General features: G+C 55.6%; 1 protein-coding gene across 1 annotated transcript; it reads right to left on the bottom strand.

Moving 5' to 3' along the window:
• Positions 1–3,725: 3,725 nt before the first annotated feature.
• On the bottom strand, positions 3,726–6,546 carry POP7 (POP7 ribonuclease P/MRP subunit). Its single transcript, XM_075584099.1, is given in 3 exon segments — positions 3,726–4,157; positions 4,160–4,483; positions 6,462–6,546. Coding segments are annotated over 3 exon segments (477 nt in total). The 3' UTR covers positions 3,726–4,089.
• Between the last annotated feature and the right edge of the window lie 5,585 nt (positions 6,547–12,131).

Genomic DNA, 12,131 nt, shown 5'->3' with positions numbered 1-12,131 from the left:
TGTCACGTATATTACTACTGTGAAGTGCTATGTACACTAATGGCTCTATATAAATAAAGACATACATACGCACATACATCTCAAACAGAAATAAAAGGGAAAAATATAAAGGGAGGGGACTCGTTCAATAATTCAATATAGTAATTATCAACTAATGCCGGGGTGCTCAACTCCAGTGCTCAAGCCCCCCAACAGGACAGGTCTTCAGGATATCCCAACATCAGCACAGGTGACTCAATCAGAGGCTCAGTCATTGTGTATGTGTGTATACCGGTATTACCACTCGGGTGTGTGTATGTGTATACCGGTATTACCTCTCTGGGCGTGTATGTGTATACCGGTATTACCTCTCTGGGCGTGTGTATTTGTATACCGGTATTACCTCTCTGGGTGTGTATGTGTATACCGATATTACCTCTCTGGGTGTGTATGTGTATACCGGTATTACCTCTCTGGGCGTGTATGTGTATACCGGTATTACCTCTCTGGGCGTGTATGTGTATACCGGTATTACCTCTCTGGGCATGTATGTGTATACCGGTATTACCTCTCTGGGCGTGTATGTGTATACCGGTATTACCTCTCTGGGCGTGTGTATGTGTATACCGGTATTACCTCTCTGGGCGTGTATGTGTATACCGGTATTACCTCTCTGGGCGTGTATGTGTATACCGGTATTACCTCTCTGGGTGTATGTGTATACCGGTATTACCTCTCTGGGCGTGTATGTGTATACCAGTATTACCTCTCTGGGCGTATATGTGTATAACGGTATTACCTCTCTGGGCGTGTATGTGTATACCGGTATTACCTCTCTGGGAGTGTATGTGTATACCGGTATTACCTCTCTGGGCGTGTATGTGTATACCGGTATTACCTCTATGGACGTGTATGTGTATACCGGTATTATCTCTCTGGGCGTGTATGTGTATAGTATTACCTCTCTGGGCGTGTATGTGTATACCGGTATTACCTCTCTGGGCGTGTATGTGTATACCGGTATTACCTCTCTGGGCATGTATGTGTATACCGGTATTACCTCTCTGGGCGTGTATGTGTATACCGGTATTACCTCTCTGGGCGTGTATGTGTATACCGGTATTACCTCTCTGGGCGTGTATGTGTATACGGTATTACCTCTCTTGTATACCGGTATTACCTCTCTGGGCGTGTGTATGTGTATACCGGTATTACCTCTCTGGGCGTGTATGTGTATACCGGTATTACCTCTCTGGGCGTGTATGTGTATATCGGTATTACCTCTCTGGGCGTATATGTGTATAACGGTATTACCTCTCTGGGCGTGTATGTGTATACCGGTATTACCTCTCTGGGCGTGTATGTGTATACCGGTATTACCTCTCTGGGCGTATATGTGTATAACGGTATTACCTCTCTGGGCGTGTATGTGTATACCGGTATTACCTCTCTGGGCGTGTATGTGTATACCGGTATTACCTCTCTGGGCGTATATGTGTATAACGGTATTACCTCTCTGGGCGTGTATGTGTATACCGGTATTACCTCTCTGGGTGTGTATGTGTATACCGGTATTACCTCTCTGGGCGTGTACGTGTATACCGGTATTACCTCTCTGGGTGTGTGTGTGTATACCGGTATTACCTCTCTGGGCGTGTATGTGTATACCGGTATTACCTCTCTGGGCGTGTATGTGTATACCGGTATTACCTCTCTGGGCGTGTACGTGTATACCGGTATTACCTCTCTGGGTGTGTATGTGTATACCGGTATTACCTCTCTGGGCGTGTATGTGTATACCGGTATTACCTCTCTGGGTGTGTATGTGTATACCGGTATTACCTCTCTGGGCGTGTATGTGTATACCGGTATTACCTCTCTGGGTGTGTATGTGTATACCGGTATTACCTCTCTGGGCGTGTATGTGTATACTGGTATTACCTCTCTGGACATAGTGAAATGACCGGCTTGGGGGGCACGGGATTTCCCCGAGCAGGGAGGGAGTAGGGCTGTTGCTAGGGGGCTGGGCAGCCTCCTCATCCTGATTAGTTGCATTACCCAGCAGCAACCAATCAGGAAGAGGTGTCAGGAGCCTGGTTCCTAGGGGCCGAGAGGAGGAAACAGCATGGAGCGGTCTGTGTGTGTGTCGGGCACATTGCACCTTTCACCGTTGTGTCCGGTATTTTTGGAGACGCCGCGTGTGAACTGGTAACATGGCGTGACGGATCGATGGCGTGTGGCTATAACTCCAGAGGAAGGAGAACGAGCGCGTCACGCTAGGAACACGCACAGGCGCAGCGGAGGAAACGGCGCTGACCCCCATCCGCAGACAAGAAGCAGTCACAGAAACGCCACACAACAGGAGACACCACATCACGTGACCCCCGCCGGGAGACGGAGGACGCCCGCTTAGCCGCGCTTTAAGTACACCGGTGTCGGCAGCGCCCCGGTACAGCACCGTGACCCCAGGATTCCAGCTTTAGAAACCCCCAGAAGTTATTTTGGTGTGTTTTTATTTTCTCTTCGGGGTCTTATACACCCTGGCCGGGCGTTTCCGGGCGTGTCCCCGGGGGGCATTGGTGTGAAATCTGTGTTTAGACGGGGTCTGAAGCCATGTTGGGGGGGGGGGGGGGAGAGGCCCGAAGCAATGTTGGGGGTGGTGGGGGGGAGAGAGGCCCGAAGCGATGTTGGGGGTGGGGGGGGAGAGGCCCGAAGCAATGTTAGGGGGGGGGGGGGGGGAGAGAGGCCCGAAGCGATGTTGGGGGTGGGGGGGGAGAGGCCCGAAGCAATGTTAGGGGGGGGGGGGGGGGAGAGAGGCCCGAAGAAGATGTTGGGGGTGGGGGGGGAGAGAGGCCCGAAGCAATGTTAGGGGGGGGGGGGGGGAGAGAGGCCCGAAGCAATGTTGGGGGGGGGGGAGAGGCCCGAAGCAATGTTGGGGGGGGGGGGAGAGGCCCGAAGCAATGTTGGGGGGGGGGGGGGGGAGAGAGGTCCGAAGCCATGTTGGGGGGGGGGGGGGAGAGGCCCGAAGCGATGTTGGGGGGGGGGGGGGGGAGAGAGGCCCGAAGCTATGTTGGGGGGGGGGGGGGGGGGGAAGAGAGGCCCGAAGCGATGTTGGGAGGGGGGGGGGGGAAGAGAGGCCCGAAGCGATGTTGGGGGGGGGAGGCCCGAAGCAATGTTGGGGGGGGGGGGGAGTCTCCCCTTAAACTCACACGCCCTGACCCCCCCCCCCAAACTTTGCACCCCATTAGAACACTTGTATTACATTTAGGCCGTGGACACGCGGTATATCCTCTTATTTCTCCTCTTTACCGACGGCAGCACCTCGCCAGTTACAGGCCCCGCCGCCGGGTACTTCCCCTGTTCCCCGCGCATCAATACAATCCCCGCAATGATCAGTCATTCGCTAAGCTACCGATCGGAGAAGATTCGGCTCGGGGGCTCACTAAATGGCTGCCAGTGCAGCAGAAGAGGACCAAAGATGCAAAGTCCTGTGAGGAAGATCATGTGACCAGGCAGTCACTAGATACAATCGGTGCACTGCTAGAGAGGGAGGGGCTCAAAAAGGGGCGTGCCAGAGCCTGCTTCAGAAGAGGAAGGGGGTGTGACTTTGTAAATGGTTGCTATAGAAACAAAAACCGCTTGTTACATTATAATACACTAAAAATGTCATTCAGAGATTTTTTTTAAAATAAAAATGCTACAAGTATTTCCTCCTCGTACAGAACGGATTAAAACCACACGTGGGATATTTAGCGCAAGTTTTAATGATGGCGGAGGAAGATTAAAATCCGCCCCTGGCTTCCGCTTCACCCCGAGGGGCTAGTGAGGAATCTCCATACGCTGCAGCCTGTCCACCGAGCTGTATAATGATACCGAGTATGCCCCGCTGAAAAAGCTGCAGTATAGAACAACGTTGGGTCCCCCAATGTGACGATGAGTATCTCTGGATGCAGATGCAGCAGCGTATAACGGTGCAGAGTCTCTCTGGATGCAGATGCGGCAGCGTATAACGGTGCAGAGTCTCTCCGGATGCAGATGCAGCAGCGTATAACGGTGCAGAGTCTCTCCGGATGCAGATGCAGCAGTACGCAGTGGTGCCGAGTATCTCCCTCACACTTCCTCGGGTCGGTACACGCGGATGTGGATGGCGGAGTTGTTTCGCCCCCGGACCCCCGGCTCCCGTCCTCTCCCCCCTCGGGCTCCACGTCGTCGGTTAGTTCCACGGTGGAGGTGCTGGCGGAGATCGCGAGGGCCCCGGGCCCCGAAACCTGCAGCTGGAGGGCCAGATTAATGGCGCGGCCGACCGCGAGGCCCAGGCCGTGCACCCGGAGTTCCCTGTGGCCCCCGGCTCCCAGGAGCCGATGGCAACGCCCCAGCTGGGCCCGGAAATCGGTCTTGGTGTTGACGTAGATGTCGTTGGGGAGTCGCGGGGGGCGGGGGGGAGGCCGGCGGCGATGGGGGGGGCCTGGACCCGCTCCGGTGAGGTCGTCAGATCCGCCATCTCCTGGGGGAGGGACAAGGTGAAGTTACTGTGTCTACTGAGGGAGGGGGGATATCAGCACCCTATTCCTGGGGGGATGGGGGGATATCAGCACCCTGTTCCTGGGGGGGTGGAGGGGGGGGTGTAGTTCAGCACCCTGTTCCTGGGGGGGGGGGGTAGAGTTCAGCACCCTGTTCCTGGGGGGGAGGGGGAGATCAGCACCCTGTTCCTGGGGGGGGGGGGGGTGTAGTTCAGCACCCTGTTCCTGGGGGGGTGGGGGTAGAGTTCAGCACCCTGTTCATGGGGGGGGGGGGAGGGGTAGAGTTCAGCACCCTGTTCCTGGGGGGGAAGGGGGGGTAGAGTTCAGCACCCTGTTCCTGGGGGGGGGGGGGGTAGATCAGCACCCTGTTCCTGGGGGGGGGTAGATCAGCACCCTGTTCCTGGGGGGGGGTAGATCAGCACCCTGTTCCTGGGGGGGAGGGGGGATGTCGTTCAGCACCCTGTTCCTGGGGGGGGTAGAGTTCAACACCCTGTTCCTGGGGGGGGGGGGGAAGGGTAGAGTTCAGCACCCTGTTCCTGGGGGGGAGGGGGGGTTTAGTTCAGCACCCTGTTCCTGGGGGGGGGGGGGTAGATCAGCACCCTGTTCCTGGGGGGCGGGGTAGATCAGCACCCTGTTCCTGGGGGTGATTTAGTTCAGCACCCTGTTCCTGGGTGGGGGAGGGGGGGTATAGATCAGCACCCTGTTCCTGGGGGGGATGGGGGGGTGTAGATCAGCACCCTGTTCATGGGGGGGGAGGGGTAGAGTTCAGCACCCTGTTCCTGGGGGGGGAGGGGGGGTAGAGTTCAGCACCCTGTTCCTGGGGGGGGGGGGGTAGATCAGCACCCTGTTCCTGGGGGGGGGGTAGATCAGCACCCTGTTCCTGGGGGGGGGGGGTAGATCAGCACCCTGTTCCTGGGGGGGGAGGGGGGATGTAGTTCAGCTCCCTGTTCCTGGGGGGGGGGGGGAAGGGTAGAGTTCAGCACCCTGTTCCTGGGGGGGGTGGGGGGGTGTAGATCAGCACCCTGTTCATGGGGGGGGGAGGGGTAGAGTTCAGCACCCTGTTCCTGGGGGGGAGGGGGGGGGTAGAGTTCAGCACCCTGTTCCTGGGGGGGGGGGGGGTAGATCAGCACCCTGTTCCTGGGGGGGGGGGTAGATCAGCACCCTGTTCCTGGGGGGGGGGGGGGTAGATCAGCACCCTGTTCCTGGGGGGGAGGGGGGATGTAGTTCAGCACCCTGTTCCTGGGGGGGGTAGAGTTCAACACCCTTTTCCTGGGGGGGGGGGGGGGGAAGGGTAGAGTTCAGCACCCTGTTCCTGGGGGGGAGGGGGGGGGTTTAGTTCAGCACCCTGTTTCTGGGGGGGGGGGTAGATCAGCACCCTGTTCCTGGGGGGGGGTAGATCAGCACCCTGTTCCTGGGGGTGATTTAGTTCAGCACCCTGTTCCTGGGTGGGGGAGGGGGGGTATAGATCAGCACCCTGTTCCTGGGGGGGATGGGGGGGGTGTAGATCAGCACCCTGTTCATGGGGGGGGGGGGGTAGAGTTCAGCACCCTGTTCCTGGGGGGGAGGGGGGGGGTAGAGTTCAGCAACCTGTTCCTGGGGGGGGGGTAGATCAGCACCCTGTTCCTGGGGGGGGGGGGGGGTAGATCAGCACCCTGTTCCTGGGGGGGGGGGGGGGTAGATCAGCACCCTGTTCCTGGGGGGGAGGGGGGATGTAGTTCAGCACCCTGTTCCTGGGGGGGGGGGTAGAGTTCAGCACCCTGTTCCTGGGGGGGGGAGGGGTAGATCAGCACCCTGTTCCTGGGGGGGGAGGGGTAGATCAGCACCCTGTTCCTGGGGGGGGGAGGGGTACAGTTCAGCACCCTGTTCCTGGGGGGGGGGGGGGTAGATCAGCCCCCTGGGGGGGTAATAGATAAGGTGGGGGGGATATCGGACGGGGGCCCGCACGGGACATTCCTCTCTCACCTGTCCGCGCGCCGCTGCTGCTATCACGTGACTCCGCGGGCAGGGGTTCCAGTGGGAGGATTATAAGGGGGGCGTGGCCAAACATAACATCACCGCTGACCAATCAGCGGCGCGCACCCCCCCCCCCCCCATCTACTGCAGTGTATGGGCTGGGGGGTCACGTGGGGCAGTCCTGTTCTATAGCACGTGTGTGTGTGTGTGTGTGTGTGTGTGTGTGTGTGTGTGTGTGTGTGTGTGTGTGTGTGTGTGTGTGTGTGTGTACACGTGTGTGTGTGTGTGTGTACACGTGTGTGTGTGTGTGTACACGTATGTGTGTGTGTACATGTATGTGTGTGTGTACATGTATGTGTGTACGTGTGTACATGTATGTGTGTGTGTACATGTATGTGTGTGTGTGTGTGTGTACATGTATGTGTGTGTACATGTATGCGTGTGTGTACATGTATGTGTGTACGTGTGTATATGTGTGTGTGTACATGTATGTGTGTGTGTACATGTATGTGTGTGTACGTATGTATGTGTATGTGTGTGTGTACATGTATGTGTGTGTGTACATGTATGCGTGTGTGTACATGTATGTGTGTGTACGTATGTATGTGTATGTGTGTGTGTACATGTATGTGTGTGTGTACATGTATGTGTGTGTGTACATGTATGTGTGTGTACGTATGTATGTGTGTGTGTGTGTGTACATGTATGTGTGTGTGTACATGTATGTGTGTACGTGTGTACATGTGTACATGTATGCGTGTGTGTACATGTATGTGTGTACGTGCGTACATGTATGTGTGTGTATATGATAATATAACAGCATGTTCTTGTATAGCGCTGCTAGGTTTATGTAGCGCGTTACAGAGACATTTTGCAGGCACAGGTCCCTGCCCCGTGGAGCTTACACTCTGTGTTATTAGTGCCTGAGGCACAGGGAGATAAATTAGTTAGTTGGTGGGGGTATATTTAAGATATATATGGGGGTGGTGGGGGTATATTTAATATATATATGGGGGGTGGGGGTATATTTAATATATATATGGGGGGTGGTGGGGGTATATTTAATATATATATACTGGGGTGGTGGGGTATATTTAATATATGGGGGTGGGGGTATATTTAATATATATATACGGGGGTGGTGGGGGTATATTTAATATATGGGGGTGGGGGTATATTTAATATATATATATGGAGGTGGTGTGGGTTTATTTAATATATATATGGGGGTGGGGGTATATTTAATATATATATGGGGGTGGTGGGGGTATATTTAATATATATACGGGGGGTGGGGTATATTTAATATATGGGGGTGGGGGTATATTTAATATATATATATATATATATACGGGGTGGTGGGGTATATTTAATATATGGGGGTGGGGGTATATTTAATATATGGGGGTGGGGTATATTTAATATATATACGGGGGTGGTGGGGGTATATTTAATATATGGGGGTGGTGGGGTATATTTAATATATATACGGGGGTGGTAGGGATATATTTAATATATATATGGAGGTGGTGGGGGTTTATTTAATATATATGGGGGGTGGTGGGGGTTTATTTAATATATATATGGGGTGGTGAGGGTATATTTCATATATATATATGGGGTGGTGGGGGTATATTTAATATATATATGGAGTGGTGGGGGTATATTTAATATATATGGGGTGGTGGGGGTATATTTAATATATATATATGGGGTGGTGGGGGTATATTTAATATATATATATATATGTAGGGGTATATTTAATATATATATGGGGGTGGTGGGGGTATATTTAATATATATATATATGGGGTGGGGGTATATTTAATATATATATGTGGGTGGTGGGGGTATATTTAATATATATATGTGGGTGGTAGGGGTATATTTAATATATATATATAGGGTGCTAGGGGTATATTTAATATATATATATGGGGTGGTGGGGGTATATTTAATATATATATGGGGTGGTGGGGGTATATTTAATATATATATGGGGTGGTGGGGGTATATTTAATATATATATGGGGGTGGTGGGGGTATATTTAATATATATATATGGGGTGGTGGGGGTATATTTAATATATATATATATATATATATAGGGTGGTGGGGGTATATTTAATATATATATGGGGGTGGTGGGGGTATATTTAATATATATATATATGGGGGTGGGGGTATATTTAATATATATATGGGGGTGGGTGGGGGTATATTTAATATATATATGGGGTGGTGGGGGTATATTTAATATATATATATGGGGTGGTGGGGGTATATTTAATATATATATGGGGGTGGTAGGGGTATATTTAATATATATATGGGGTGGTGGGGGTATATTTAATATATATATGGGGGTGGTGGGGGTATATCTTCTTATTATATATTAGTGAAAGCACTGTATGCCTGTCTGCATCTCCTGTGTCCCTAGGGGAAATCTCATTGGTCCCTTGGCCCGCCCGCCCCCACACCTCTCATTGGAACTACAGTAAGTCCTCGTTTTACGACGCGTCGCTTTACGACGAATGGCTTATCCGACGCTGCGCAATGCATCCCTACGGCCAGTTTTACGACGCCGAAATGGCTTATCCGACGCTCTTACGACGCTTTGCAAAGTTGCAACATTATGTCAATCAGAGAAATCCTCCAGATCAGTCTGTGTGAGGGTTTGTGGGGTATTTAGGCCTTTAAACATGTCTAACAGTTTTATTATACAGTTCTGGATTCAATAAATATAATATTTACATCATAATGTATGTGTGTGCAGCATAATCTTATTGTTTGAGTAAAATATTTTGTGTATTTTAGCATTAAAAATGCCTTCAGGAACGGAACGTTTCATTTAAACAGTGGGGGGGGGTAGAGTTCAGCACCCTGTTCCTGGGGGGGAGGGGGAGATCAGCACCCTGTTCCTGGGGGGGAGGGGGAGATCAGCACCCTGTTCCTGGGGGGGGGGGGGGGGTGTAGTTCAGCACCCTGTTCCTGGGGGGGGGGAGGGGGGGGGTAGAGTTCAGCACCCTGTTCCTGGGGGGGGAGGGGGGGGGTAGAGTTCAGCACCCTGTTCCTGGGGGGGAGGGGGGGGGTAGAGTTCAGCACCCTGTTCCTGGGGGGGAGGGGGGGGTAGAGTTCAGCACCCTGTTCCTGGGGGGGGGGGGTAGATCAGCACCCTGTTCCTGGGGGGGGGTAGATCAGCACCCTGTTCCTGGGGGGGGGGGGGTAGATCAGCACCCTGTTCCTGGGGGGAGGGGGGATGTCGTTCAGCACCCTGTTCCTGGGGGGGGTAGAGTTCAACACCCTGTTCCTGGGGGGGGGGGGAAGGGTAGAGTTCAGCACCCTGTTCCTGGGGGGGAGGGGGGGTTTAGTTCAGCACCCTGTTCCTGGGGGGGGGGGGGGTAGATCAGCACCCTGTTCCTGGGGGGGGGGGTAGATCAGCACCCTGTTCCTGGGGGTGATTTAGTTCAGCACCCTGTTCCTGGGTGGGGGAGGGGGGGTATAGATCAGCACCCTGTTCCTGGGGGGGATGGGGGGGTGTAGATCAGCACCCTGTTCATGGGGGGGGGAGGGGTAGAGTTCAGCACCCTGTTCCTGGGGGGGGGTAGATCAGCACCCTGTTCCTGGGGGGGGGGGGGTAGATCAGCACCCTGTTCCTGGGGGGGAGGGGGGATGTCGTTCAGCACCCTGTTCCTGGGGGGGGTAGAGTTCAACACCCTGTTCCTGGGGGGGGGGGGAAGGGTAGAGTTCAGCACCCTGTTCCTGGGGGGGAGGGGGGGGTTTAGTTCAGCACCCTGTTCCTGGGGGGGGGGGGGGGTAGATCAGCACCCTGTTCCTGGGGGGGGGGGTAGATCAGCACCCTGTTCCTGGGGGTGATTTAGTTCAGCACCCTGTTCCTGGGTGGGGGAGGGGGGGTATAGATCAGCACCCTGTTCCTGGGGGGGATGGGGGGGTGTAGATCAGCACCCTGTTCATGGGGGGGGGAGGGGTAGAGTTCAGCACCCTGTTCCTGGGGGGGGGTAGATCAGCACCCTGTTCCTGGGGGGGGGGGGGGTAGATCAGCACCCTGTTCCTGGGGGGGAGGGGGGATGTCGTTCAGCACCCTGTTCCTGGGGGGGGTAGAGTTCAACACCCTGTTCCTGGGGGGGGGGGGAAGGGTAGAGTTCAGCACCCTGTTCCTGGGGGGGAGGGGGGGTTTAGTTCAGCACCCTGTTCCTGGGGGGGGGGGGGGTAGATCAGCACCCTGTTCCTGGGGGGGGGGGTAGATCAGCACCCTGTTCCTGGGGGTGATTTAGTTCAGCACCCTGTTCCTGGGTGGGGGAGGGGGGGTATAGATCAGCACCCTGTTCCTGGGGGGGATGGGGGGGTGTAGATCAGCACCCTGTTCATGGGGGGGGAGGGGTAGAGTTCAGCACCCTGTTCCTGGGGGGGGGGGGTAGAGTTCAGCACCCTGTTCCTGGGGGGGGGGGGGTAGATCAGCACCCTGTTCCTGGGGGGGGGGGGTAGATCAGCACCCTGTTCCTGGGGGGGGGGGGTAGATCAGCACCCTGTTCCTGGGGGGGAGGGGGGATGTAGTTCAGCACCCTGTTCCTGGGGGGGGGGGGTAGAGTTCAGCACCCTGTTCCTGGGGGGGGGGGGAAGGGTAGAGTTCAGCACCCTGTTCCTGGGGGGGGTGGGGGGTGTGTAGATCAGCACCCTGTTCATGGGGGGGGGAGGGGTAGAGTTCAGCACCCTGTTCCTGGGGGGGAGGGGGGGGTAGAGTTCAGCACCCTGTTCCTGGGGGGGGGGGTAGATCAGCACCCTGTTCCTGGGGGGGGGGGGTAGATCAGCACCCTGTTCCTGGGGGGGGGGGGGGTAGATCAGCACCCTGTTCCTGGGGGGGAGGGGGGATGTAGTTCAGCACCCTGTTCCTGGGGGGGGTAGAGTTCAACACCCTGTTCCTGGGGGGGGGGGGGGAAGGGTAGAGTTCAGCACCCTGTTCCTGGGGGGGAGGGGGGGGTTTAGTTCAGCACCCTGTTCCTGGGGGGGGGGGGGTAGATCAGCACCCTGTTCCTGGGGGGGGGGTAGATCAGCACCCTGTTCCTGGGGGTGATTTAGTTCAGCACCCTGTTCCTGGGTGGGGGAGGGGGGGTATAGATCAGCACCCTGTTCCTGGGTGGGGGAGGGGGGGTATAGATCAGCACCCTGTTCCTGGGGGGGTGTAGATCAGCACCCTGTTCATGGGGGGGGGGAGGGGTAGAGTTCAGCACCCTGTTCCTGGGGGGGAGGGGGGGGTAGAGTTCAACACCCTGTTCCTGGGGGGGGGGGGAAGGGTAGAGTTCAGCACCCTGTTCCTGGGGGGGAGGGGGGGGTTTAGTTCAGCACCCTGTTCCTGGGGGGGGGGGGGGTAGATCAGCACCCTGTTCCTGGGGGGGGGTAGATCAGCACCCTGTTCCTGGGGGTGATTTAGTTCAGCACCCTGTTCCTGGGTGGGGGAGGGGGGGTATAGATCAGCACCCTGTTCCTGGGTGGGGGAGGGGGGGTATAGATCAGCACCCTGTTCCTGGGGGGGATGGGGGGTGTAGATCAGCACCCTGTTCATGGGGGGGGGGGAGGGGTAGAGTTCAGCACCCTGTTCCTGGGGGGGAGGGGGGGGGGTAGAGTTCAGCAACCTGTTCCTGGGGGGGGGGTAGATCAGCA

This window comes from Ascaphus truei, unplaced genomic scaffold, assembly GCF_040206685.1.
Source record: "Ascaphus truei isolate aAscTru1 unplaced genomic scaffold, aAscTru1.hap1 HAP1_SCAFFOLD_447, whole genome shotgun sequence".
Lineage (NCBI taxonomy): Eukaryota > Metazoa > Chordata > Amphibia > Anura > Ascaphidae > Ascaphus > Ascaphus truei.
Note: the sequence above shows the minus strand (reverse complement) of the source record. Positions and strands in the feature narration are given on the sequence as shown.